Below are 27,891 nucleotides of genomic sequence, written 5' to 3' on the forward strand. Positions count from 1 at the left end.
CCCAGGTGCTAACTCTGCTTTGGTGCACGCTCTGCCTCCCCTGTGCAAGCCCACTAGTGGAGGGGCAGAGTTTTGCAGGTGTACATGCACACACAGCAGAGGTGAAGAAGTCTTTTTTTCCCAAATGCTTTTAAATGCAATTTGACTGCTTCAGGAGAACAAGAGTAAACCTGAATAATCACTCAATCAGGCAGTTCTAGTCTCCTGACTTTTAATAAGATGCCAGGTACAGTCTTAGCCTTTCAGAAACTGTTAAGCAGGAAATTGCAAGCATTTTCTCTTTGCTTCCCATCTGTATGTGGTGGGTGTTGCCAGGGCTGATAAATGATTGATGAACGGAGACTGCAAGAGGATAGGTGGGTTCCCGTTCCTGTGAAGATGACAAAGGACAAAAAAAAGAAGTGTGTTCCTGAAGTATTAACGGCTGGAACTCATGGGGGTTTTTTGCATTTCCTGACCAAATGGAACTGCCAGGCTGTTGAGGACAGGGCTTGCTCTGGCTCTACCCACACAAAGCCTATGACAGAATCTCCACTAAGAGTGTGGGCCTTGTGGCAGCATCCCAGGGCAGGGCTGTGTACCTCCATAGGTGATTTGTGAAGTAAGTGTATTTCTCCATCTCATGGGCTGTGGGCAAAGAAGCATGCAGGTGTAAGTAAAGTTTAGAACAGGAGCAGGCACTGGTCAAGTTCAAGCTTTGCCTTTGCCCAGCCTAGAAAGAGAAGGGAGAGGTATCCATTCCCTAGCATGGATTGTAGGCCAGGCTGAGGCTGTGAAGGGCTTGACACTGAATAGAACTCAGTTCCTGCAGTAAAGGTGAATGTGGTGTGTGCATGGATAGGGCCGGAGGGCTCTGGAGCTGCACAGAAAGTGCCAGGAAAAGGAACTCTGTTGACTTGAGGAATGTATATTTGATGCAAAAGGTCAGGACTGGTGTAGGACTCAGGACAGGCAGCCCTTGTTTTCTGTAATACACCTCCAACGTCAAACCTTCCACTTCAGTTCTCCTTTTCCCTCAGTTTAACCACTGGGATAGAGGAATTCAACTTAACTTAGCATTGCTAATCACTTTCTACCCTGAACATGCAGTCTGGTGAGTTTCTTGACCAAGGGTCATTGACTGCATCTCCCCCCCTCTCCATACTCTTCAGGGCCATGCCTGTGATGACAAAAGAGGTGTTGGTTCCTCACCTCACTCGCATGGGGCACTGTAGCTCATCACTGTTGTTTCTTCTGGAAGAGGAGAAAAAAGTGCTGGTGAGATACACTTGCCCAAAGCCCACTAAAGCAACTCAGCATTGTGCCTCTGTTTTCTAAGGAAGATGTTCCCTAAGCTAACAGGCCGTGACTGCCTTCTACTGTGACACATGAAACCACTGGTTTGTGTCAAAGACTCTGTGTGCAGTTATTCTGGATTCACCCAAGTCACGGTGCTTGTGAACTTTTTTAAGTCCCAAACAGCTCCATTATACTAATGGATTCCTCACTTTCTGAAGCAATAGGAATCCCTAGTATTCCTCTCACTAGGGCCCCAGAAAACAGAGGACAAATTATTTTCAGTGTCATTTTTCTAAGGGGGCCCTCACTCTTCTAAGCCATCGTCTCACTATGGTCCCTCTGCCTTTGCTGCCTCCCACAGAATGAGCATACAAAAACATGTGTCTGAGCTTCTTGCTCTCCTCTTGTGGGAAAGTTAGACCTTAAGTGGATCTGCATGCTAACTTCAACCTTGCAGGTTCTGGGGCCAGAGAAAGAAGGATTTACCATTTTGAAACCAAAGAGGTTTCAAGTCCATCACCAGAGAGCTTCTAAGGGGCAGTTAGATAAAATAGATGTCAAGTCTCAGACAATTCCATCCCTGACAACTTCAGAAAGTCTCTTTCCAGTGGTACATTTGGGTGGTTTCTGCAGTACAGCATCAGAGCTTACCTGGCATGTAGTAATCATAGACCTTGATACTAGCTGGCTTACGATCTTTCACTTGCATGTCCTGCTGCACCATCAAAGTGTAGGTGTGAGGCTGCCTAGTCAGCTAAGACCAAGAGATGCAAGGATTATTGCCAGAACCAAAGTCCTGTAAGACAATCCCTTCTACCTGCTCCTTCTGCTTTCCAGTCCATGTTAGAAACATCGTTTACTTCATATGTTGTGGGCATCTCCCATTTTTGATCACTCAGCTCATGAGAGACGTCAAACCCACAGACTCAGTGTGCACTGGGTATTTAAATGTGTTCCCAACCAATCCCACATTCCCCACACTGAGCTCTGCTCTGAGCTCCTTCATGCATCTTGCCTGATTGGCTACTTCCGTATACACAGTCCCATTACATCAGCTCTCATTCTCCAGTCTCCCACAACCTTCATCATTAACCAGAAAAATGTAAGGCGTGGATGAACAGCTGCTGGATGACAGTAGTTACATGACCTGCTGTTGATCCAGTTCCACTTTGTGCTACCTGGCAGCCTGAACTGAAATCTTCCTCTGTGCTACCATTCTGCTCTGTGCTGTAGATAAAATGAAAGCAGCATCTCTGTAAGCCTAATGCATCCACATGACAATAACCTGCTTACTATGAGGCTAGCTTAGCTCAGCTTGTTGACAACTGGGGTTGAAGAATCACAGAAATGTAGAAGTGTTCTTGGAAATTCTGAAGTTTCAAAATTCGTGCCAGGTCTTGTTTCTGGTGCTGTACCTAGAGAAAGGCTGGAATGGTTGTTAATCTGTGGATTAATGGGACTCTGGCGCGAGCACTGCTGTACACGCAACCGTCTGGTTTAATTTTGAATGATCTTGGCAAACTCCATGAGCAATCTTGGGTGCTCCCTACTACATTCAGGCTCCTTAAGGGCTTTCTAAAAATTCAGGCTTGCTTGAATTTGCTATATGGATCCTACTACTACTCCCCCAGTCCTGATCAGACACTGTATATGGACTTTAAACAGTGTCTGAACAGTGCCAACAGCTATAGTCTTAACATCAGAGATAGTCTCATTTCATTCAAGTGGTCATGTATACAGGCTCTATAGCTGAACTACTGCAGGCTGACAAAACACACTTCTCCATGTCAGCAAATGTGGCTGGCATGTAGGAGAACAGCTCTGGAATCTTAAAATACTAATGGAACCCAGATACAAGAGTAAGCTAAAAGCTGTCTACCAGCCTTTAGTCCTTTTAATGATGATGTTAGCCTGAATTCCACTTACTTCCTCCAGGTAGAGAATGACTTGGTCAGCTTTGCTTTCAACTTTCTTCACTAAAGGCATTTTCTTTAGCTGAAAATAGGCGGGAGAGGGGAAATGTCAGAAAGACTCTAACAGAAAGCAGAAACATTCAGGCATATTTGTGAGAGCATGGGCAAAATGTTCACATGGCCAAAGGAGCCTTGGGGTAGAGGAAGGCAAGGTGCAGCCTGGAAGAGGCTTTGGGTGTAAAGATTTCTTGGGAAGAAGACAACTGTGTTTTCCCACCCACAGGAATGATCACAGTTCTGCATGCAGTCCTTCATGATGGACACCCATCGCTATTCCCATCCCAGCTGGGCAGAAACTCATGATCTCACCTCTTCCAGCGAACCTGCCACGGGGCTGTATCCTGACAGCAGCTCCACTTGGATCAAGACCATGTTGGTGGACACACGGTTCCCTGTGTAGCTGCAGCAGGAACCCAGGGGACAGCACTAAAGTTACTTTCTGAGCCATGATCTCCAGATACTCTGCCCAGTTTCGGTACTCAGGTGAAAGAACCTGTCTTTCCTTCCAGTGTTTCTCTTGTTAAGCATACCTGTGTCTGTACTGTAATAAATCTTTGTGCTTCCTCTGATTTCTCTTCTCTTTTAGTTACGCTGAGCCAAGGACAATAAATCCCTTGGAAGGCTTCTGGAGTTACCTTCTCTAGGCATGTCAGGGAATATCACATCCTCCACCTGCTTTCTTGGCAATTTTGTCCCAAGTCAGGGACAAGGCAAAGGTGCAGCAGAGGAGAGTGATGTGACAGTGAACCAGGAGCAGAGGAGGGAAGACTTAATTAATTAAGCAGCCAGTCCCACAGGGCATTCACATCACTAGTGTTTTGAGACCTAATCCTGGAAAGGGGTGAGACCCACAGACCTTGGGAGAACTTGTGGTGACTGGCATGATCATGAGATAGGACTGTAGCCTGAGCCATCCCTCTGGGGCCTTGTACCTTTCACCCAGCTGAGGAGAGCATGGTTAAATGAACAGGGACATCTTAGCACTTGGACCTCATGAGTGAAGGGGAATCCTGGTCACTAAGAGACTTGTGTGGTGCCAGAAGCCTCTTAGCACATGGAAGGCAAAGGTCAACTGAGTGTCTCCTACCGAGCATGAATGGTGACAGGGAACTGGGTGATGTTGGGTGCAGTGCACTCTGTCTGCACAGACACAGCAAAGGTGACATCTTGCCTCACTGGAGGGATGTGGTACCGCAGAATGGCCTGCAAGGACAGAAAGAAGCTACTTGGCAGAGAGCAACAGGGTGGTTTTTTTTTTTCTGGAGAGTATCTTTGTCTAGTGTTTGGCTGCTGTTTGCTGTCTTTCTTTGGTGTAAGAGAGTGATGTGATGTGGTGGAAGTGGAGGTTCTGTGTGTGCACTGGCCCTGGTGGTGTTCACTCGACTTCTTGGAGGAAAGGTGCAGCTCTGACTGAAATCTGATCCAGATTTCATTTGGGAAATTGCTATTCCTTTCCCTTGGATCCCAGCTACTCTTATGAGCCTTGAAGCCCAGATTTCTGCAAGTCACTGCAGCAGTCTGTTTTCAGTGTTGGCCAAGTGGCAAGATGGCAACAAGCTCCTGGCTTTCAAAGCTTTTCCTCAGACAGACCTTTTCTCCTTGGCTGGGCTTACCTGCAGGAAGAGGCACCCGTGGCCCTGCACATGCACAGTGTAGTCCTGAGGAATGGCTGGCAGCTCCACTGTCTGCAGAAGCAGGCGATTGGTGTTGTCTACTCGGATGTTCTGGTTGAAACCCTCAGAGGAGAGAGAAACCTGAAGATCAGGGCCATCCTTGCTGAAGGTCTTGGTTGCGTACAGGGCTAGGGCTTCCAGAGCAACCACTGTGTCCTGAGGAAAGAGACACACATTGAGCAAAATAGGATCCCTGCTTCCTTTTCATGCCTTTCCCTCCCTTATACTGCAGCTACAGCTCAATAAGGATTGAGCTTTCCCCTTGGGCTTTTAGTATGGGATTAGCTCAAAGGAATACAAATATTCACATTTTCCCAACTCTCAGGAGCTATAAATCCATGTATCTTTTTCCTTCCTTTCCTTTCCTTTCCTTTCCTTTCCTTTCCTTTCCTTTCCTTTCCTTTCCTTTCCTTTCCTTTCCTTTCCTTTCCTTTCCTTTCCTTTCCTTTCCTTTCCTTTCCTTTCCTTTCCTTTCCTTTCCTTTCCTTTCCTTTCCTTTCCTTTCCTTTCCTTTCCTTTCCTTTCCTTTTTTTTCTATGGGCTGTGCTAGAACCCATAGCTCTCAAACCATAGCCTGCTGTTGCAGGTTCACTAACGATGATGGCTTAAGGGGATTACCTGGGTTGAAGCAAAGCCTCCATAAGGGTTTTGCTGCTTGGTGAGCCAAGACACAATCTGGGATGCCTTTCTGATTTCCTCTGAAGACAAACTTGACTTCAAAAGGTGAGCCATGAGGATACTAGATGTCAATTCCACATCAACAGATGGAGCCTGGTACCAATAGAGAGAGCCTTCTTCCCATTTGGACTGTTGACTCCAGAATATCTGGTCATCTAAAGATGGAGTGGGAACACTTATGGAGCGTGTAGCTGTATCTAATGGCCTTGGAGTCTTACTTAGCCTTTGTGCCTATGCATTGAGTGAACACTGGCACAAGATATGGCTGCATATCGCCCCATTTGACCCCCACACCCTGCTTTTCCCAGTAAAAACATAGGTCTGCAGTCTGGGAAGAAGCTCTATAACATCCATGAAGCTCCGCTGTTTAGATGACTGGGAGACCAGGACTGTGAGATCACCTATAAAGAAAGTCTGTCTCACAGTGTGGGTATAGCCTGTGACAGCTTGGCAAACAGAGGCTATCCAAGCCTTGGGCTCCCCACTCCTGCCCTCTGTTCCCTTGGTTGTTCAGCCCTGGGATCTCCACACAATTATGCCAATGTCCCTCTCAACTGCCCCACAGTCTTTGATACCTGATGTTATAGCAGCCTTATCCAGTCTTTTGAGGATTTTCTGCCTGAGGGCTTTATCACCTGCTACTGCAAAGGCATTTGCAGCTAGTGCCAGACTATAGAGGTTGGAACTGTCAGTGTCAGCATTGACCAGGTCCTTTATACATTTCAGAGCTTTCCACACAACTGGGTCCTAGAATACAATTGAAAGCACACCGTTTGCTGGCAGTGTGTGTGAGGAGGGAATGCAGTATTGGCATGTGCAGGGGAGCATGGAAACAAGAGCAGGACACATGGGGAGAAAACTGGTAGCGTACCCATGTGTCAGAGGCAGAGCAGCCCATCCCTGCTGATGATACTCACAGAGCGTGGCATCCCTGAGTGTATGAGAGCTGTGATGATTGCAGAGCTCAGCCCCAGTCCTTCCTCCACTGCACCCTGCAGCCATGACAAAACAGAAAAGAGGAGGGCTGCTGTGAGAAGGGAGTAGTTTTACAGTGCCTTCTGCCCCCCAAGCAAGAGCCAGTGCAGGCAGTGGTGTTAGTCCTGTTCCTCCTGGTAAGGAAGTGCCAGGGCTAGTTTCTACTCTTGTAGGTCCTGCTTACCAGAGACCTTCTCAGCCACAGTACCCAAGCTCCTCTGGGCAGATGATCCCCACCCTCTGTTGAACACATCCCCCTTTCCTCTCTCTTGCAAAAGATATTTAATAGCAGATTTCAGTGCAAAGGGAAAGTGATGTTCCCATGTGGCACCTCACATGGGGGCCAGGACAGTGGCAGGTATATGGAGGAGCAAAAGGAAAGGTATCTTTTGAAAGGGAAAGTGAAATGTCCCTCTCTCTTCACTCAGAGGATTAACTATCTGAGGTTCTGTTCACTGAACTGCTAGTGGCTGCACAACTGTAGTGGTTCTCTGAGTGTGTCTGTGTATGCACTACGCTGTATTTCTGAGTGCATAGGGCACACCTCTGGCAAGATGAGTCTCACATGAGTAGCTACCATCAGTCTTCCATTCATTCCATTTCTGGCTCTCTCTGTACAAGAAGGAATTCAGACTGAAGGAAGAAATGGCAGCTCAATAAGGGGAATGGAAGCTAAACCAGTTTACCAAGGGAACAATACAGAGCTTGAAAACTCTGAGGCATGTGTTAGCTTTTGAGATGGGGCTAGGACAGGGCACTGAATCAGGTCCCACACATGTATCATCAAATGCAAACCTCCATCCTTCATAGCCTGAAAAGGTGCCACCATGAGTAAGCACATCTCTGAGTGTCACTTAAGGGTGACCTTGGACACATCAGAGCCTCCTTGTTGTAGTAGCATTCATTTGTTCTTGGTACTCAAGTTGGGCCACAAAGTGAAGGAACTCTGAGGTATCTAATGAACAACCAGAACATGTCATACCATCAGACCATTGTTGAAGAGCTTCCCCACACTCTTGAAGCAGCCAGATGGAGTCTGACTTTTAATCAGGGAATTGGCAGCATCTTTTATATTCTGCTCATCTATGTGGATGAAGTCCTGGGCTTGGCTGAAGGTCTTGAGGACGAGGGCCGTAAGCCTACAGCCAAGGGAGAGAGAGGAAAATCAAATTGAACCAGTCACTGATGCCCATCTCCACTAGGAGATAGGAGTCTTCTTTGTCTTTCCCTATGTCATTCTTGGAGAAATACCAGCAGGCTAGAGCCTCTGTGCAGATGGAGAACTGGAAGCAGTGCACATGAGGTAGATGCTGTTGAAGCTTGGGCTTAGACCCATTTGAAGCAAGAGACCAAAAAATCACTGGCAGCTCAGTGCTCCCCCCAGAACACTGCCAATTCAAACAGGGTGAACTTGTGTGATTTAAAGCCTGGAAGGCTGATACATAGTGAGCTCAGTCAGCCCCTTTCCCAACCCTGCTTGGGCACAAAGCACCCTGAAAACATGGAAAGAAGGTGTCTTTGCAGCCAAGTTTTCAGAATCAGTTTCAGTTGGAGTGTCTAAGCACACACAGTCAAATTGGAATACCTCCAGGCAGTTCATCGGCATGGTTATCTTCCAAAAAGTCTCAGGAGCAGTTTTTGTTCTAGACTCCACAACTCCAGACTCCTTCAGTTTCCCCAGACCAAAATCCAAACCAGCCGGAGCCTGACCAGGTCACGATGTTGTTCCTCAGCTGTGTCTGGATATTTCTGCTTACCATGTGTTCCCTGGCTCACTTCCTTCCCCAAAGGCACTGTATGAGCCATCTGCATGCTTGTACAGGAGTTGCCGCTGATATCCTGTGGGAAAAGGCTGGGGTTAGTGAAGATGCTCTGTGTCTATCCTGTTCTCAAGGTGACAACCTGCCCTACCAATCCTGCTGGTCCTTATAAAGAACATTGTCTCTGAGAAATTCAGCAAAGGGCTTTCAGAGGAGTGATCCAGAGCAGCCCTGCTGAGAAGGACTTGGTTGATGAGAAACTGAATATGAGCCGGCTTCAGTGTGTGCTCGCAGCCCAGAAAGCCAACCGTATCCTGGGCTGCAACAAAAGGAGCGTGACCAGCAGGACGAAGGAGGTGATCCTGCCCCTCTACTCTGCTCTCGTGAGACCTCACCTGGAGTATTGTGTGCAGTTCTGGTGTCCTCAACATAAAAAGGACATGGAACTGTTGGAACAAGTCCAGAGAAGGGCCACAAGGATGATCAGGGGACTGGAGCACCTCCCATATGAAGACAGGCTGAGAAAGTTGGGGCTGTTCAGCCTGGAGAAGAGAAGGCTGCATGGAGACCTCATAGCAGCCTTCCAGTATCTGAAGGGGGCTACCAGGATGCTGGGGAGGGACTGTAGTGATGGGTTCAAATTTAAACAGGGGAAGTTCAAGTTAGATATAAGGAAGAAGTTCTTTACTGTGAGGGTGCTGAGGCACTGGAAGAGGCTGTCCAAAGAAGTGGTGAATGCCCCATCCCTGGCAGCATTCAAGGCGGGGCTGGACAGAGCTTTGGGTGACATGGTCTAGTGTGTGGTGTCCCTGCTTATGGTAAGCGGTTGGAACTAGATGATGTTAAGGTCCTTTCCAACCCTAATCATTCTATGATTCTATGAGTGCTCTGTACCTCTTGCTCAGCTGAGACACAGTAGCCTCATTTACACTGTTCTAATTCCCATTGTGTCAGGCAAGTGACAGGTTTGCACAAATCCTGTTCAGCACCAAGCCTCTGCTGAGATGCCCCTGCACAGCCTACTGTAGTGGATATCACCAGCTTATTTATGCAACAGGAGCAGAAATCCACTCACCACTTTCCAGATAGCCAATTGCCTTCTGTTTGATTTCTGGAGTCAGTTGTCCTGTTTCTTCAAGGTATCGTGTGATAAAAACATTGGGGGCAAAATGAACCATATTCTGCTCACCACAGCCACTGGACATCTGGAGGAGCCCATCTATGTTGTCCAGTGCTGTCCCCAGAATATCACCTGTAGGGCAGAACCACAGCTTTGGAAATGTTACGTATTCTTGTATGTAAAAATTTTCTGGTCTCCCTGATTCTCCAGATAACTTAAGACCGGTCTCAGTTCACCTCTGCTCACACTAAGGTGACTTTTAAATGCCTAAAGAGCCCTGTAGGAACAGTGATATGGTATCTTTCTCTTGGCTGGGTGATATTCTATGTTATAATATAACCTATATATTGTAATATATGTTATAGATGTTAACATCTAGATGTTATAATATAATTTATGTTACACATAGAACTATCTGGCCCAGTGTCACTTGTATGAGAGAGATGGGATACTTCTATGGATGTCATAGGGGCCCAGTATCACACCTTACTGTACACAGTTGCTCTTGTTACTGTTTGCTAAAGCAAACGTGGTGGCACCAAAAGAAAAGACTACTGCATGGAAAGATCCCCCTAAATCTCACCTAAGAAAGTGATGTGGGCTCTCTCTGACCCAAGGACCATGTTCTCTGGTATAGTGAAAGGGATTGTCTCTGAAGCTGAAGTTCCTGAAAATGGCAAAAGTATCAGAACAACAGGCAGGAAGGAGACGGCAGACCCAGAGGCATTCCCAGGAGATGGTGGAGACAAGGCTGGGATCACCTAGTTAGCTGGTGAAATTCAAAAGAGAGGATGACACAGAGATCAGGCCACCCCACTGATGGATGACTGTGATGTGGTTATGCAGTGGCTTGGTGCTGCCAGAAGCTTGTAGTACTGGCTAGAGCTGAATGGCTTTGCCTCCCCATAAAAGCTCCAAACTCCCTGACTTTCACCTCCCCATGCACCTCGAGATAGTCCTCGAGTTGTTCAGACACCACACTGTTTGTGATAAGTCTCCTCTCTCTGTGCACATGTACAGCCCCAGTGGTAAGGCAGTTTGTGTCTCTGGGGTACCTGCACCTACCTTTAGGGCACAGGAGTGAGGTGTGGGTCTTTTCTTCCAGCAGCCCCTCTGCCTGGTGGGGAACAGGCTGGTCAGGTCAGAAGGGAGAGCAGTAAAACGAGACAGCAACTGCACAGCACCCCAGCTTCTTGCAAGCACCTTTTCCATGCAAAGGGCTTCACACAGATAGCAGATATATGCATTCTGGCAGTGGCGTTTCATTGGGAAGCAGTTCTAAGCTGCTACATGGCCTTTGCCCCCATTGCCCCTCTAGCAAGCAGTTCTGATGTCTCTGTCCCATCGAGTGAGGTGCTCAGCCCATGAACCATCCCAAATTACCCTTAGAATCGCTCCTTGACCTGCCTCTCTGAGAAATGTGACTACCTGCCGAGCTGACCCTTCCTTCCCACAGCCTTCCCACTGGGCCATTTTGAGCCTGACCCATTTCTGACCTCACCAGGAATCATGCTCTGACCTTCACCAGCAGGTGTTTAACCACTGTGTCCTTCCCTCCGGACTCTGGCACAACAGCTACACTCTCAGTGCAAACACCTTCCTGCTCCATCACCTCAGCAGTGACAGTGAAATTCACCTTCCCTGCAGAACAACACATCAAAAGGCCAGTTGGCACATCCATGCCTACATTCAGTTTGTCCAGCCTGAGGCTGATCACTCATGCTTTGCGTAAAGGTCACTCTCATTCCCAGCTCAGCTCTGGTTTCCTCAAGCAGCCCTGCCAGGACCTCCCACCCCCTTGTCCCCTTACCTAATTTTGTAGCCTTTACATCCCAGAAAAAGGTTTTTGCTGAGTCAGGACACAGACAAATAGTGAACTTGACGTTTGCATGCACAAATTCAAAATCCATGGACTCCTTTAGGCTAAGCTGAAGCTAGAGGTGAAGCAAAAGGGAATTCAGGTTACAAAGCTTTTTCTTTCAGCTCCTGATCCAAGTATCAGTCAAGCCTATAAACCCAGAGTGAGTGCGATGTCTGCCCTGTTGCAGTACCTGTGTGACACCAACAGCCCATGGACATCACAGTCCTGTAGGTTTGAGCTTGTGGAAAGGGATAAGCTGGACAGAGGTGGCTCCGCGTGGAGCTTTGTGAAGGGCTTCCTTGGTCACTTTGCTGAATGCCTGAGGAGGCAGCCCCTTGTCTCTATCAGTGAAGAACTGTTACCACACATCCCCCAGCCCAAAACCATCCACTCACCACCATGCACTGTTTCAGGTAGCTGAAGACTTTGACTTTCAGCGGAAATGACTCTCCCCGAAAGACAGAGTAGGGCAAGGTGGGTTCCACGAAGAAGGGCTTAAAGCTCCGCAGGCTGGTGGTTTCTGAGATTCCAAACCCATGGCTCCCTGAGGTGCAGAAGGTCATGGCTCTCCAGTCTGTGATACTGTCAGGTACTGTGACAGCTAGCTCAGCAGCCCCTGAATCACTGCGGAGAAAACAGAGTGGAAGGGGTTGTCCCATCCCTGTAAAATTTCTTTTGAAAGAACTCTTTCTATGAGTATGAACTGGGAGCGCTTGTGAAGGTGTAGGGACTCCTAGGAAGCAGGACAGAGGTGTGGGAAGGATAGTAATTAGGTGGGCAAGGAAGGACTGAGAGACAAACGCAAACCAAAATCGCAGCATTGCATCTCCAGCTCTTGTTTAGTGTGGGCAAACAGGCCTTCCAGGGATCCATGTTATACATCCAGCCTTTGCTTGGGACTACCATATGACACTCCTACCACACTACCACCCAAGCTCCCAACCACAACGCAGCAGTCACCATTACAGGTGTCACTTACAGATCTGCATACACAAAACAGAAGACAGTCCCTGCCCTGAAATGGCAAAAATCCTGCCAAATGAGATGCAAAGCTAGAGATCCTATTTTACAGATGCAGAACATTGGCACATGGGAGAATTAAGAAAGTTGAGATACGTGAATGAGGGGAGAGCAATGGATGCTGCGTAACTTGACTTTTGCAAAGTCTTTGGCACAGTCTCCCTTAGCAACCTTGTAGCCACATTAGTGTGGACTGGCCAAGTGGATGATAAGGTAAGCAGAAAATTCACTCAATCACTGTGGACAAAGTGTGGTTATTGGTGACACAAAGTCCAGCTGGTGGCTGTTTACCTGTGGCATCCTTTAGGGACTGATACTTGGGACAATACTGCTTAATGATTTTATTAATGACCTAGATAATAGGACAGATGTCATCCTCAGCAAGATTAGCAAAGTAAGCTTTCTATGTTTTAGCAGACTATACCTTGCTGGGGAGGGGTTCCTGATATCTGGTATCTTCCTATAGGGGGCCTATAAGGATGCCGGGGAGGGACTCTTCATTAAGGACTGGAGTGATAACACAAGGGGTAATGGGTTGAAACTTAAAAAGGAGAAGTTTAGGTTGGATATAAGGAAGAAGTTCTTTACTGTAAGGATGGTGAGGCACTGGAATGGGTTGCCCAAGGAAGCTGTGAATGCTTCATCCCTGGTGGTGTTCAAGGCCAGGTTGGACAGAGCCTTGGGTGACATTGTTTAGTGTGAGGTGTCCATGCCCATGGCAAGGGGGTTGGAACTAGATGATCTTAAGGTCCTTTCCAGCCCTAACTGTTCTGTGAGTCTATGATTCTATATGCTGCAGGAAAAGGTTGTAAGTAAGAGGAACCTTGACAAGCTGGAAAAATGGTCTTGAAAATTGATAAATTCTGTATCTGGAATGGAATAGTACCATGCAACAGTACAGGCTAGGAAGTGACTTCTGCAAGGCAAACAACCTTGCAGAAAAAGAGGTGGGGGTTCTGGTGGATAACAAGATGAACATGAGACATCTCATGAGCCCTTACAGCAATGAAGGCCCTATACTTCTGGATTGTGTTAAGAAGGCTGCAACCACTGGATTGAGAAAAGTTACTTTTCCCCCATATTTGTCCACTGCCACGAATGGGACCACATCTGGAGAACTGTGTTCCATTTTTGCCTTCCAGTATAAAAAAAGGAACTGACATACTTCAATGCATCCAGTAGAGGACTACCAAGATGGTCAGAGGGCTGGGACATGTGATGTACAAGGAATGGGTAAAAGAACTGGGGTTTTCAAATTCAGGAGGGAAAGGCTAGGGAGAGAGTGATCTTTCAGCTTTCTAAAACTGCCTATTGGGAAGGTGTAGAGACAAAGGAATCAATCTCTTCTGAGGTTCATATTGATAGGATGAAAGGTAACAGACACATATAAGATTAACAGACACATGGAAGATTCTGACTTGAGATAAGGAAAAAAGTTACCATGAAGATGGTCAAACACCAGAACAGGCGTCCAGATAGTTTATGGAACCTCCACCCTTGGAGATACAGAGAACTTGTCTACCACCTGATCTAACTGGACCTGCCTTGTGCAGGATGATACACTACAGATCTTTGGAGACCTCTTACATCTTACAAGAGTCTGTGATTTTAACCCCAGGATCATATGAAAAATCTCAAGCAGAGCCAGAAACTGAACCATTGTCCTTATTCACTTCTCCACACCTCACTTTTCTTTGTGGGCACAGAAGGCAACCATGTCCTGGCTCTGCTCCTGCCCATTCCCTCTCTGCTGTGGCTGGTAGGTCTGGATCCATGTGATGTAGCCTGTAATTACTCACTTGATGGGAACCAAAGTCCAGATGAATGTCTCTGGAAACCAGGTACGTACTGGCCCTGCTTCACTACCCAGCTCAATGTGCTCTGACTCTGCACGTTCAACTGCAGCATCAGCATCTGGGTCGAAGTTGTCCAAGTCTGGCAGCTCGCCATAAGCTATTGGGAACACAAGCATTCATTCAAAGGGAGAACAACTGTGAAATCAGGGTAAAACTCAGCTGGGAAAAGCTCAGATCTTCATCCCTCCCACTCCCACTCCGATCCCCCTTGTCCTCTCCAAGGTGCCCTCAACCTTCTTCACTACTGTCTTCCACGAGATAACCCAGGAAACCATGTGGGTTCCAGTATGTATGCTCCCCCATGAGGAACTCTACCTACTCACACTTCTGCTGTCAGCCCCTGAAGAAAGGCCCAGTGCCAATCTTGGCTCATTCTCTGGTTTCTAGCAAGACCTTTCCTAGTCTTACAAACAGATGTTCCTTCCTTAGACAGCTGCCTCATTTTCCCCCTTAAACATATTATCTTCCTGCCTGCCAGCAGAAGCTTCCAAGCAGATTCTTCTTATGCAGCCACCCCTCTGCCCCTCCAGTGGACTGGACACACACATGTCAGGACCTTTCCCCTTACATCTCCTGTGCAACCTCCCACTCATCTCTGGAAGCCATCCCCAGTTCCTCAGTACACTGCATGTTCAGCTGCCCTTGTGCAGCCTGTATGTTACCCGTGATTTCCAAAGAAACAGGATAAATCGAGATGTACACATGTAGTCGTAGTAGAAAGTGGTCTGAGTGCGGCACTCGATTGGAGACTTGATTTTAAGGCTGGTTAAAAATGTTAGACCTGAATTCTGGAGGAGAGAAGGGGAAGAAGAGAAGATAGATTTCAATGGAGAGGGTGGTGTGTCTGAGGGCTTGTCTCTGCCCCCACCTCCCAGCCTATCAGCCTCCCTGTGTTGTTGCACCTGAGCCTGACATGCAAATTTATACAGGGAGAGAATGCAGAACTCCCATACCCCCCTTTTCTCTCAGGTGCTTTTCTTTTCCAACCTCCAGTTTCCTCTGACTCAGGATGATATTCCCCTCTCCTTCCAACCCCTAGACAGTCTGAGGGTCTTGAGCTTGGGATAAAGGAGTTCTAAGGATCTGTCTGAACAATAGGAATCAATCAAGCTGGGAGCATGGAAATCTCTTAGTTCAGAAGCTTGGCAAATTCAGAACCTGAACTTGCCAGCGTTTACAGGAAAGACAATCTGAGAAGCTACCCAGCACTCACATGGGATCCAAAAGGGCTGAGCTCTGATACATCAGGTGTTACAGAAATTAGATTTACCTTCAGAAGTTCGTAAATATCTGGCTGGGACACTGCATAAGAGTATCTGTTGTACATGAATGGTGATATTGTTCCTGGGGGAAGGGTGGTCTGAGGGGACCCGATTGCTCCTGGGCTCTTGTGGATAGTACAGTAGTCACTGTAAGAGTCTGTGAGGGTGGTGGGGTGGTCCTGAGAATAGCTGAAAATATAGTACACCTGTAAAAGAGGATGAAAACAGTACAGGTCAGTGTGTGGGGTGGGAAGGTTTTAATTTCTGTCCAGAGACTTCCCGTTACTGCAGAGGCAGAGCTTGGATCCAGCCTGCCGCAAAAGCCCAGCCCCAGAGGTTTCTGAGCTTCATGGAGAGCCTCCACAAGTTTCAGATGCACAGCACCAGAGATGACCATGAGCACCTCTGGGGTATGGCTGCATGGCTGTAGCTGCTTCTAGCTCGTAGATTGTACCTATGAGCTCCATGCACACAGTGAGGATAGATTCTTTGCAAGCTATCATTAGATAGCCTCTTGTCTGACTGAAGGCACATCCTGGATCCATGAAGACAATGTCAACATGCAGTTCAAGGATCCTGAAATGAATGGGTACAGGAAATGGAAGATTCTTGCCATCTGGTTGCCACTGTGGCAAGGCACTCTAAGTTTAACAAGGATATGGCTTTGGGCTGTACTTGGGTGCGACAGGGTGTTGTTCTATTATGTCCCTTTGTAGAGGCTGGAAATTTTGACTGTTTTTTGATGTTTGCCTTCATTGTTTTTATTAAGCCATGTGCTGTCCCCATTCAGGTACTTGGTATATCCACTGTGCTTTATTAACCAGTGACTGCAACCATTAGCATCTCTCCAGTATTGGCAAGGAGGATCAGCACTGAAGTGACTCACGCTATCCCTGGATAGCTCAGCCTCTGGCCTCAGGAGGAGGATGCTCTGGTCTACAGCACGGATGCTGCAAAGGGAGCCTGGTGCAGCCTGCAAATGGAGACGGACAGCCGATCCTGGGAGAGCCACAGAGTCTGAGAAGCCAAGCTTCACCTGAAACAGAAGAGGGAATGAATTCATTGAGAAGACCGTGGCTACTGGATTCTGCTGGATATCTTTTGGCATTCGTTAGCTACCCTCCAGTCCTATGTTTTGTGCACCACTTACATGGTTCCTGAAGCACTTGGAGACCTTCAGATTGAAGGTGTCAGCTGCCACTTGTCCCTCAGCAAAGGCAGTGTAAACAAAGAGGGTAGCCATGGGTGAAATGAGGTCAATGGGCAGAGTGACATTGAAAGCCCCACTGTACTGACCTGAAGGAAGAGAAGAAATAGAAAAAGTATAGGAAGAGGCAAGGAAGTCTGTCTCCACAGATTACAGCAGCACCATGCTTATCTTCTAGAATACTTCTATACAGTTACTTGGACAAAAATTATTCTGCCTTGCTTCTGTGGAGGTCACAGCTAGACGAGGATGTAGATTAGTCCCATTCTGTAGCAGTGACCTTAAGACATGAGGGATCTTGGCAACATTGTGCACTTGGAAGAGAAATTACTTTCCACCTGAGTCCAACAAAAAGATTCTGTAAGTTTTCTTGGAGGTGTCTGGTAATTCCTGTTTGGCAGATAAACTCTAAAAATGTCATAATCTCATCAAATCTGATCCTCTTGGTTTTTTGTGCCAGATCTGTTGTTTCCTGTTGGTCTCTTTTCTCTCCTTCCCCATTTAGGCTGGAAGGGCTTTCCTGTTGTGTTTAGTCTATTTCTATCCTGTTTCCTTAATCCATTCCTGGTATTTATATGCTCTTACCTAGTGGTGGATCAAGAAGTACTGTTGTTTGGCCATGATGCACAAGGGATCCTCTTGCCAAAACCTAAAGGGCAATGAACAGAGCAAAGGGTTAATAGTGCCTCTGCTCCATGTCCCTTGGACAGCAAAGGGCTGTGTGCTGACAGAGACCCTTACTGGTTGCTGGTGCTACCCTGCACTCACCAGGTGGTAGAAGTCTGCTCTGTCAGCCCCATTCCCCAACTCAGAGGCTAGGATGCGATAGCTCACAGGGACCTGTTGCACATCCCCGCAGGGCAGCATTGCCTGCACTGGCTGGATCCTCACAGAGCTTTGGCTGGAAGAGTAGAAGGCCCTCAGGGTGAGGGATGCAGTGCCATAAGACACCTTCACATTCCGTCTGCTTAAGTCCTCCATCTGGGTCTTTGCCTGTGGCACAGAAAAGATGGCTCAGTGTCTGAAGATTTCTTATAGCTTTCCCTATGCCAAAACCAAGAGTGACTGGAAAGTGGGCTCTGAACTCTCCCAGGGTAAGGTGTCTACATCAACCTCAGCCAAACTCAGTCAGCACCATTCTGAGGAGTTTTACACTGCCCCCATCATGCTCTGGGATAACTAGCGCCTAAACAGGAGGATGGGAGCTACAAACTACTAGGGCTTGCAGCCTGAACTGCAATGCTGCTGCTACCAGTGTAGCCACTCTGGGGCTACAGCAAGGTCAAGAACCACCATCTAAGATACTCCATACATTCTAATAGAGACAGGGCTTCCCTTCAAGTACCTTGATCTTGAAGTTTAGATAGGATGGGCATTAGAAGCCCCACAAAACCCTTTCCACCCTCAGACAGAGGTCCAACGTAGGTGGACCTCAGTCACAGCTTCTTGGAGCTTCTATCCCCTGCCCCACCTCTCATGATGTCTTCTCACTGCTCAGTGTGGCACTAGGAGTCAGAATGCTGGCTCTGCTATGGGCTATTCCTCTTGCCCTAGGTCTGTTATTTCCCTACTCCATGCCTCCATCTCCCTGGCTATACCAAGACAATGACATAGATCTGAGGGATACATTGTTTAGCGCTAGCCAAATCCAACGTAATTATTTGGCTTAACCTGTAGCAGAACTTTACTGCTGTTGTCCCATGCTGATGTCTCTAAGATGAAAGAGGCCATCCCAGTGTCATCTGTGAAGTAGGTTTTGGTCTGCTTCCTGCTACCATAGGACACCGTAAGAATCACCTCCTTGTTCTTCAGGTGTGTCCCATTGGCACTTTTGAGTTCTAGCTATAACAATGAAGAGAACCATCAGACAATTGGAGGTCTCAGGACTGAAAATCTACCTCCCAGTAGAAGTCCCAGCTCCCCTCTCTGCAAAGGGACTCTCAGGGTGAACCCTTCAAACCTTCCCCATTTAATGCAGCAGCCATCTCATATGGGAAAAGCATGTACCTATCATGTGGTCACACCTTTGGGTTACCTCTTAGTAGAGTTGTCGAAGGAGAGACTGGGACAGAGGACTGTGCTAGCAACTTTAGCCAGCTCAGAGTAAGGGGTCCCCTCAGTACTTCTGTACCTGCCATCCACTTAAGCCCAGGTACTGGGCTTTCCATGTTTCTGCCCTGTTCACTTACATTTCCATAGTAGGGAGCTCCCTGCTGATAGTAGTAACTTGTCCCCAAGAATTGTAGAGTTGTGACATCAAAAGTGATCTTGCAGTTTTCAGTGGTGTTGAACTCCACCCCTAGGAAAGACAAGAGGTGCAGGCAGGTGAGCATCATGCATCTGAGCAAAGGCAGCAAGATTTGATGGACTGAGGTAAGGGATTGTAATTTCTCCATGTAACTTTGGGAGTCATTTAATACACACACACACACACACACACACACACACACATACACACTCAGCAATAGTGTCCCTATATTCTGGCCTGCCAGAAAGACAGCAGTCTACCAGGAAGTCTTTGCCAGACGGTTCTCAAATGCTCTTTCTGACTTTATTTAAGATGGTCCCACTAATAATTGTCAACTCCCATTCTCCTCCCATTCTCACAGCAGTGTCACTAGAAGGCAACATTTTTCCTTGCCTTTACCACGTTAGTTTATAATCTGCTGTCTTGCTATGTGATGCTCATCTGAAATCACTACAGTTGCTTGCTATGTAAATGTGTGTCACTGCTTTCAGCAAAGGGCTGCAAAACATTTTCTCGTAAGGAAGGGTTTGTGGAAGTCCGTAAGAAAGAAAACCTTACAGGATGGGATATTTAACAGGAGCTCTGTACAAGTGGCTTCATCTCCCTGTCTGGGATGTGGAGGTAAGTCTGATGAGGAGCTATTAACAGTACAAAATCAGGGCCTCTTGGTTATCCCTGGTTGCTCTGAGTATCTCCTCATTCCAATGGGCCTCCCTAAAGTATGGGTTAAGAACAAAACAACCTGGGCTTTCCCATTTCTGTGCACATTTCTATGTGATGAGAAAAAGCAGCTCTTGTCCATCTCTGCCAAACCAAGGTGACTGTCAGAGCTGTCCTGGCCACAACAGCTTGTGGAGGAGCAAGCATACTAGTAAAGCCCATCCTGCAACTGGGAGAACTCACATGTCCTGTGTGAGTCAGACTTGGGTGGTATTGTACATGAGAATATCCATGCTGCCATGGTGCTCCTGGGAAGACACAACCCTCTGAACACTTGCCCCCACGAGAGCCAGTGCAAAAAGCGCGAGTGGTTTGATGGGAAGAACAAGGATCCATAAGAAGTCTTATGGATGAAAACCCAAAGACAAGCATGTTGTATGAGTGTAAACTAAAATATTTTCCGTAACGTGTAGAATCTGGTTTTGTTACCTGTTCCACTTTCTTTCAGAAAAGCCACAACTTCTAGGTTGAAATCATGACTGTCATCGCGCTTCTGGTGGTAAATCTTAATATTCACATCAGTGGCAAAGCAGCCATCCTCGTTTGTCTGGGGAAGTGAAATTCTATCTGTTAAACAATCATGCACTAATCCCTTTGCAATGCAGATCAAACCCAAGGCCCAGAAATCTAAAAGTACATGACATTTGAGTTAAAGGAACAACACCCTTGCTGGTATTAAATATACTTCTTTTCTGTGGAATAGTCACTAATAGGAGATTGCTGCTTCACACATCTCATCTTTCACATGCTCACTCATGTGCCAGTAGCAAACGTGAGTTGTGATTTCTCACTGACATGATTTCTGCTAAGGCAGGATTTAGCTTTAAGATGTGGCCTGGGTTACTTAAAAATATATGAACAAATCTAGATACATTAATTCAACCCTAGAGATGAATGAGTAAACTGTGCTGAACTGCAGTTGGTTGCTTAGATAAAAGAAGTGATTTCTGTGTCTCCAAACTGCTGTTTCTGGGAAACAGCACATAGGCAGTTATATAGATTAAAAAGGGGTGCTAAAAAGTATCCAGTGGAAGTGAATTGATGTGGACAGTGTTTTTATTTTTTATTGTCCTGTTGCAATACCTGTTTTGTAGTCAAATCTACAATAGTTAGCTTGCCTACAGACTCTTTCTCCTTTGAGGGCAGTCAGAGAAATCACTAAGATTGCTACACTAGACATATCAGTCATTCATCCTCAAGCAAAGAGCGTGCTGTTTCAATAACTGATGTCTGTCTCAATCCTTCCTTTAGTATTCTTCCTTCTTTTTACCCACTTTTGCAACAGGAGTGGATGTCCCATGTGCTCACCTCACCAATGTAATCCTTACAAATACTGCGCTTGGCTTTGGAAGACTTCCGATTATAGCGGATAAGTTTACGGCACACCACAGCCTTCACACTGCCCTGGACTGGTTTCCCATATGTGTACCTGGAAAACATAGCAGAGAAGACTTACACTCACATACAGAAACAATGGCTCACTGGTGAATAATATTAGCTTTAGCCTGTGGTTTGCAGCTACGCAACCCAGCAGCCTCCAGTATTTTCATGGTTCATGAGCTCAGCAGATGCCAAGAAGTTAAAATGACTTAGAATCACAAAATCATAGAATGGTTTGCATTGGAAGGGACCTTCAAGCTCATCTAGTTTCAACCCCCCTGCCATGGGAAAGAACACCTTCCTCTAGACCAGGTTGACCCCATTCAACCTGGCCTTGAACACTGCCAGAGATGGAGCATTAACAGCTTCCTTGGGCAGCCTGTTCTCGTGCCTCACCACCCTCACAGTAAAGTATTAAAGACATAATCAGATTGAGATAGAAGGCAGTGGAGGGTGAGTTCTCTCCAAATCAACACTAGTCCCATCAGGCAGTGCTAGGAAACATAGTGCTGGCCACAAGTTGAATCATTGGTCCTTCCACACTGGCACTAATCAGCGCAGCAGAGGTAATGTATTGTAGAGAACATGCTCCACTGAAGGGACCCACTACCACACTTTCAAACTCACAGAGAAAAAAGTAGAGATATAGGCATAGCGAAAGGTGAGAGTCCAGAATTCTTTAGGAAAGGATGTCAGGGTACCAGACTTTGGTGTGGGGCTAGGGTTGGTAGAGATCACTTTGAGCTCAGTTATTGATAGTTGTGCAGTTTCCAAACCAGTAAGAATGCACCTTCTGCCACAGTAAGTCAGCTCACATGCCACAGACGTGGAGACGGAAGTTCTCCTCCAAGATGGTGACCACCTGAGGCATCTGGATGGAGACACTGAACTTGGGCAGCACTGTGTGAAAGCAAGAGAAATATAATTCATTGAGAATAGAGAGAGCTCATTTGTTCTAATCCTGTTCTGCTGTTCGCAGAAAAGAACTCTCTCCTTTCATTTCTTGATTACCAGCATAGGGCCTGGTAGCACCAGCAGACCAGCCAGGAGAGTGTGGTGGGAATAGACAGCCTTAGTCTCCTTCCCAGAGCACAGCTATGGGATGGTGCCTCAGTTCATTCTCAGGACGTGGGAGGGGAGAAAGCCAGTGGGTATGAGTGGAAGTCAGTGATTATGCCTACTGGCAGGCAGTTGGACTTCTCAGCTGCTAGAACAACTATAGCACAGCTGTTCACAGCTGCATGGCCCATTCAACTCTGTGTGAGAGAAGAGGGCTGGAAGCAATACATCTTTCTCTGCTGCTCTCTCAGATCCTTACCGTACTCTTCTACCCTGAAGGTATGTGCGCGGTCAGGCATTTTGATGGTGTACTCTCCAACCTGTGCTTCTGCAGCCAGAGGGAAGGACAGATCCACAATGCCTCCCACAGGTGTAACGTCCAGCCACTGTGCGATTCGGTTCCCTTTGGGGTCCTGCATAGGCAGTAGTAGAGAGTGGTTATTTCCCAGTGCATAAAGAATTGTCACAGCACGGTCTGAGCACATATCCTCTTGTCCTGACAGCCCAGGTCTATGCCACAGCCACAGTGCTCAGGCAAGCCCAAGCTCAGGGGATAGGGCTTTTTTCCTTGTCTCACTGACAGTCAATCATATTATTGCTCTCTGGTGGCACCACCATCTCACTGGCTGCTGCAAAACTGTGGTTTACTGCCTGTCCGTTTCACTAAGAGATAGAGGTGGTCCCTCTTAGAGCCCCCGGTGGTGATCTGAGCTGGTATAGCCCCCAGGTTACTGTGGAGAGGGTCAATCCTGAACACACATGCTGTCTAAGGTGTGAGCTACTTGGGAATGATTACTGGGGAGTGTGACATCTTGAATCCCCAGGAGAGTCTGGGGAAATGAGTCGAGGACTTCAAGCAGGGGACCATGAGGTCATCATAGAAAGGAGGATCTAAAGACCTGGGATGCAAGGGCATTTGGAGGTTTTGTTGACTATCACCATTAGTTCATGATAGACAGTGTCCTCCCATTGATGGTTCTTGGGAGGGCAAGATGCAGAACTCTTTCTGTGGTCACACCACCCAGCCAGGAAGGACTTAGCAGTGAGTGGATGGGTGCTTTATAAACATATGGAACAAGTGGGAACTGATGTTTGAAAAGGTGAAGCTGTATCAGAGCACTACACTTGTATAAACTGGCATAAAGCATTGCATAGGTGCCTCAGGAAACACGTGTTGATTGCTTGGTGAGTGTGGCATGCAAATGTGTGTTAGCTGCTGCCAATTGAAACTGTGTAGTAGTTGGAACTGTGAGCTCTCTGCAGGGGTTACAGAGGGGTTCCAAATTCCCCACCACTTTCAGGTATCTTTCTTCAGCTTGGGTGATTGTGGCCCATATTTTATGTGTAATATTGAAACTAAACTAAAAGATTTTAATAACATTATCCTGGAAGGTGCTTGAGAAGTTTCTCTAGCTGTGTAGCCACAGCACTAACTACCCAAACATTTATATTCTGTATGTTAAATATAAAAGTCTCTTTAAATAAACTTCAGGATTTAAAAAAAATCTTCAGTTCATGGGCTGAAGGGAATAAATGTTCTGTGACCACTCTAGAAGACTGGTTTTCACTGGCACCCATCATTTACTGCAGGGACCCCTGTGTGATCAGTATCGTGACACTTGCAGTGCCAAACCTGTGTGCATACTAAAGGAAGGAAGGGCAAGAAATCGAGGACTGTTCCCATTCATTCTGAAGTAACTGGCTTTCTGCATCCATATTTCCCCACCATCATCTCCAAACCTGCGCCTTCCCCAAGGTGACAAGAGTTCACCACTTTCAATAAGGTAGGTGCTTTACCTTCAGTTCCACCACGCGGTGCTGTGGGGAGGAAATAACAGTTACTGGTGAGTTGCTTTCAGGTAAGTGAGCTATCCCCCACACCGCTGGCATCTTTTATTCCCGGACCATCCATGAGCCTTCCCTAAGTAATTCCCAGGGACTGTTAGTTACCCAGCATCATGAGCAAATCCTGCATTGCAGGTGGTGCCCAATGCTATTTGTAAGCAGCAAAAGCAACACTGAGACTAGCTGTCCACAGATGGATCACCTATCTGAGACAAGCACTGACCCACAAGTCATAGAGGCAAGCTATAGCATTTTCAGACTTATTAAGGTTTCTCCCCTCTTGACTTACCGTTTCATTGCTGGCAATGAAGTTCTGATCCAAGGTTACAATTCGCAACTTGACTATAGAGCAAAAGAAAAACAGGACTGGCTGAAATGAAATCAGGTTTGTTAATAAGAATGGATGGCTAAGAAAGACGTGCCATGTGCTTCACTGAGAGGGTGTGGGCAGCAGCTAGAGACCTCCACTCCTGGGCCTATGCTCAAAGGCTTGCTCTGAGCTGGCAGCCTACTAAGAAAAGAACAGTGGTAGGAAAGGCAGTGTGGGCTGCCTATGCTGGTGAGAAACACCATTTTACTGAACAATGGACCTGCAGCGGGCACTCTGTCTTGCCTGCAGTGAAGGTCAGGCCAGTGGAAAGGGTGGAGAAGCATGAGGCAAACAGCCGTACCCTGCAGTGATTTGAGCTGTGCTACAGGGCAGTGATGGGGCCTGTACAACCACAATCCTTGTCTGAGGAAGTCTGTGGGAAAGAGAGGGATTTAGGGCACTGACAGGCTGTTGTAGCTTTGACTGGAATAATCACAAATATAACACACTGTTGTCTTGAACCCTTCTTACATGTTAGCCAAGACACACAAGCCTGGGTCATACTGGCATGCTGTGTGAGTAGGGCTAGTACTGGAGAAAACATGCACCATGCTGATGTAGGAGAGAGGTATCTTCAAATCCCTCAAAGCCTAGAAGGAAGATGATGCCTGTGACCCATCTCTCTTGCAGAGCAGGCCCCGCTCCAACCACAAGAGGCTACCCCATATTTTGTGGCCTAGGGACTGCCCTTTCTCTCACAAGACATGGCATTCTGTCCATACCAATCTGTCCAGGCCTGTACACAGGTTTGTCTGTCTGGATAAATGTCCTCTTGTATGTGTGCTTGATTAGGACCTTCTGTTTCTTCTGAAACTCTGAGTTGTCTTCCAGGACTGTGATAACAATAGAAGCCACTTCATCGGGATTTCCAACAGGAGGAGGGACCTGCAGGTGGAGTTGTAAACATCGTTCAGGGTGGATCCCATTCATGAATCCCCAGAGTCTTACAATAATGATTATGATACTGCTTCTATATTGCTCCAGCTCTTCTTGCCCTGAAGGACCTCACAGTACTTTTCAGAATGTTTTCTAGAAGAGTGATGCTTCAATGGGGCTACACAGCAAGAAGGACACTGGCAGACCTATACAGGCTGAAGCAGAAGATTCAGTGCCCAATTAAGGTGTCCCCATGGGAAGACATAATTCTTTGCCTTCCCGCCCAACAAGAGAAGAACTCATGCACTATTCACCCTAATGACAACCCTTGAAAATATATTCCGCACCTGGAAGCTTGTGCAGTGAAAGAAGGTGAGCTGAGAGATGGACTGAGTGATCAGGGTCTCATTCCCAGCTTTGCTTTGCAAGGTTACTGTCACATGGATGGGGACTGCTTGCTTTCTGCTGAGCTGGAGGCACACTGTCTCTGAGAAGGGGTAGTAGAGCTGAGATGGTACAGCCACAGCATAATTTCTATTGAAAAAGAAAGAAAAATGTTAAATGAAACTGGTTTTCTAGGAGGACAGGTTTGACAGTAGGATCTGGGTACTCCTAATAAGACTTTTGGTCTCTTTGTTCCACTATCATGATACCAGTGAAACAAGACTACACCGTTCTTCTCCCCATAGGTACTTCAGCCATTAACACTGAGTCTGCATAATATGCTGCATTGCACATATAAAAAGATAAAGTCACTGCTTCCCAAAGTGAATATCAAAATCAGGGGAAGAGACCCTACCACATCACCCAAGGGATCATCAGCAGAGCTTGTCGGCATTGCAGGCTTCCTGAGACTTCAGCTGACACTAGGTATCACCATCAGTTTGCTTTCCCTCCCATCAGCTACCCTTCGGGGTCAGAACCACTGCCATGCACGTGGGAGCCAGTGTCCCTGCTTTGTCCCCCAGACGGAGAGTCTCCTGAGCACCTTTTCTTCAGACTCCTGTCCTCCTTGCTCTCTTCTGGCAAATCTCACACCTACAGCTACTCTCTAGCTGTGTCCATGGATATGACACCAAGGAGCTGTTCATATTGTTTGGGCAGGAGGACAGGGCCTGGAAAGGTCAGAACAGGAGGAGGCAGGGACGTGACCTGCTGGCAGCTCTTAGCTAGAGCTCAGCACCCTGGCAAGAGGGAGGCAGGGTCCTGCTGGCCAGGAGCCTTCAGTGCTTTCACACTTGAGTGCTGTCAAGCTGCCTTGAGCAGCCTGTCTGCTGCTAGTATGAGGGGTTCTGATAACAGATGCCTTTTTGATTTTCCTACTTAAGCTGATTCACAGCATTTCCCCCCTGTCACTGGGCCAAAGGATGGGATGAGCACTAAAGACTCACAGCTTGAACCTCCCATACTTCCCTTACTCCTAATGACCCTTTACTGTGGAACATTTCCTTAGACCCCTTTGACAATTCATACCTTGCCCTTGACTTTTGAGCATTAAGAGTATGAGCCAGCATCTCAGAGGCTGTCATTCAAGGACCCTGAGAGGCAGGCTGGATTACTTTCTCACAAAGCTACAAAAGACACTGGTATACAAGGAAGGGCAGTAGGCAGCCTTTTCAAGCAAGCAGTATTTCCATTAAGCAAAGATTCATGCTGAAGGTAACAGTGGGGTTCAGGTAGCAGTAAAGCATCATTTGAGTGGGAGCCGTGTCAGCCTACGGGCATGTCCTAGAGGAAGAGACTGTACGCCTGCTGGAAAAGAATTTTAAAACTAGACATGGCAGGAGGGAACCCAGCTACAGCTCAGTGTCATATTTCCCACCGTAACATCTGCTGTTTGAGCACAGCCATCTTTCTGTTTGCATGTATGCCATGGCTGCAAAAGCAAAGGCCTTCAAAAAGCAAGAGCAAGCTCACAAGCCGGTATATCACAGCAGTGCCTGCTGGAACAGGAGCTGCATTCCTGATAAAGTATATGAGGAGAAGCAGTACTGGGATTTGTCCTTGCCAGAGATCTGAGAAAAGGCATGGAGGGAGCCAGCCAAGCCAGAACAAAGACACTGCTTTTTGAAGAGCATTCGTACTAGATACCTTGGGCTCATGTTTGCCCTGTTTGTAAAGTCACCCAGCTTTGTCTGCTAATGATTTAAATGGTGGCCTATGGCTTTGGGAAAAAAAAAGCATAACCCAAAAGGAAATATAATCTGGAGCACAGTAGGAGATGTGAGATGTTGGCAGGTCGCATGCAGAAAGCTGGCAGAGTTGCTCTGCCTGAGTCCTTGCAGAAGTATATGGTCTACATCAACAGCGCTAAAGGGAGAGCCAAGGAGCAGAGGAAGTGTGGGGGGAAGGATGCCTGAGAACCAAGTGAAACCCTGGCAGTATAAGATATTATACCTCTGTGGAAAAACACTCCTGGTTTTAGGACTTTTGCCCTGTTCCTGTCACACCACCACCTCACCCAGGATTCCCCACAGACCAGAGTGCATATGCAAAGCAGCTGAAGTTCTTACAGTCTTGCAGGCATTCCAGCTGTGCTAGGCAGGAGAAGGATGCTGCCCCACAGGAAAGTGATGCTCCACATAGCTGATTGCAGGTCAAATCCCTCCACGGAAAGCTTAGCCTCTCCTCTGTCCCTCTTTCACCCCTGCTTCTGCTGTCTTCCTTCATCCAGAGCTGAAGGACTACGCAGCTCCTGCCCTGACAGGGTGTTTGTCTCACTCTTGGCTT

General features: G+C 47.1%; 2 protein-coding genes across 6 annotated transcripts in view; one reads left to right on the plus strand and one right to left on the minus strand.

Annotated features, from left to right (window-relative positions):
* Positions 1-3,607, plus strand: part of LOC130609938 (alpha-2-macroglobulin-like protein 1) — a 28,345-nt gene extending 24,738 nt beyond the window's left edge. The window contains exon 36 of the mRNA XM_057429411.1: positions 3,475-3,607. The gene's annotated coding sequence lies outside the window, so the exon portion shown is untranslated. The remainder of the gene's footprint in view (positions 1-3,474) is intronic.
* Positions 144-27,876, minus strand: LOC130609863 (alpha-2-macroglobulin-like protein 1). Of its 5 annotated transcripts, XM_057429296.1 has the most exons (35): positions 27,675-27,876; positions 25,509-25,695; positions 25,008-25,170; positions 24,205-24,257; positions 23,868-23,888; positions 22,330-22,483; positions 21,827-21,911; positions 20,940-21,060; positions 20,061-20,178; positions 18,853-18,962; positions 18,335-18,505; positions 17,432-17,656; positions 17,249-17,312; positions 16,607-16,752; positions 16,343-16,492; positions 15,465-15,662; positions 14,895-14,982; positions 14,138-14,291; positions 11,714-11,942; positions 11,268-11,391; positions 10,977-11,098; positions 10,523-10,574; positions 10,041-10,124; positions 9,413-9,589; positions 8,335-8,416; positions 7,560-7,716; positions 6,520-6,594; positions 6,178-6,349; positions 5,543-5,757; positions 4,865-5,080; positions 4,339-4,454; positions 3,561-3,651; positions 3,205-3,273; positions 1,930-2,032; positions 887-1,233 (listed from the first exon to the last, which is right to left on the minus strand). In XM_057429296.1, the coding sequence occupies exons 1-35, from the start codon at positions 27,743-27,745 to the stop codon at positions 1,193-1,195; spliced, it is 4,404 nt and encodes a 1,467-aa protein (XP_057285279.1). In that variant the 5' UTR covers positions 27,746-27,876; the 3' UTR covers positions 887-1,192. The 5 variants fall into 5 exon arrangements, with proteins under 5 accessions (XP_057285255.1, XP_057285263.1, XP_057285279.1 ...); XM_057429272.1 differs by lacking the exons at positions 23,868-23,888; positions 24,205-24,257; positions 25,008-25,170; positions 25,509-25,695; positions 27,675-27,876 and adding an exon at positions 144-370 and having other exon boundaries at positions 1,192-1,233; positions 10,523-10,589; positions 22,330-22,516; XM_057429280.1 differs by lacking the exons at positions 23,868-23,888; positions 24,205-24,257; positions 25,008-25,170; positions 25,509-25,695; positions 27,675-27,876 and adding an exon at positions 419-627 and having other exon boundaries at positions 1,192-1,233; positions 10,523-10,589; positions 22,330-22,516.
* Positions 27,877-27,891: the final 15 nt, after the last annotated feature.

The sequence above is a fragment of the Pezoporus wallicus genome, unplaced genomic scaffold (assembly GCF_028554395.1).
Source record: "Pezoporus wallicus isolate ANWC-B61680 ecotype Strahan unplaced genomic scaffold, APGP_CSIRO_Pwel_v1 scaffold_3294, whole genome shotgun sequence".
Lineage (NCBI taxonomy): Eukaryota > Metazoa > Chordata > Aves > Psittaciformes > Psittacidae > Pezoporus > Pezoporus wallicus.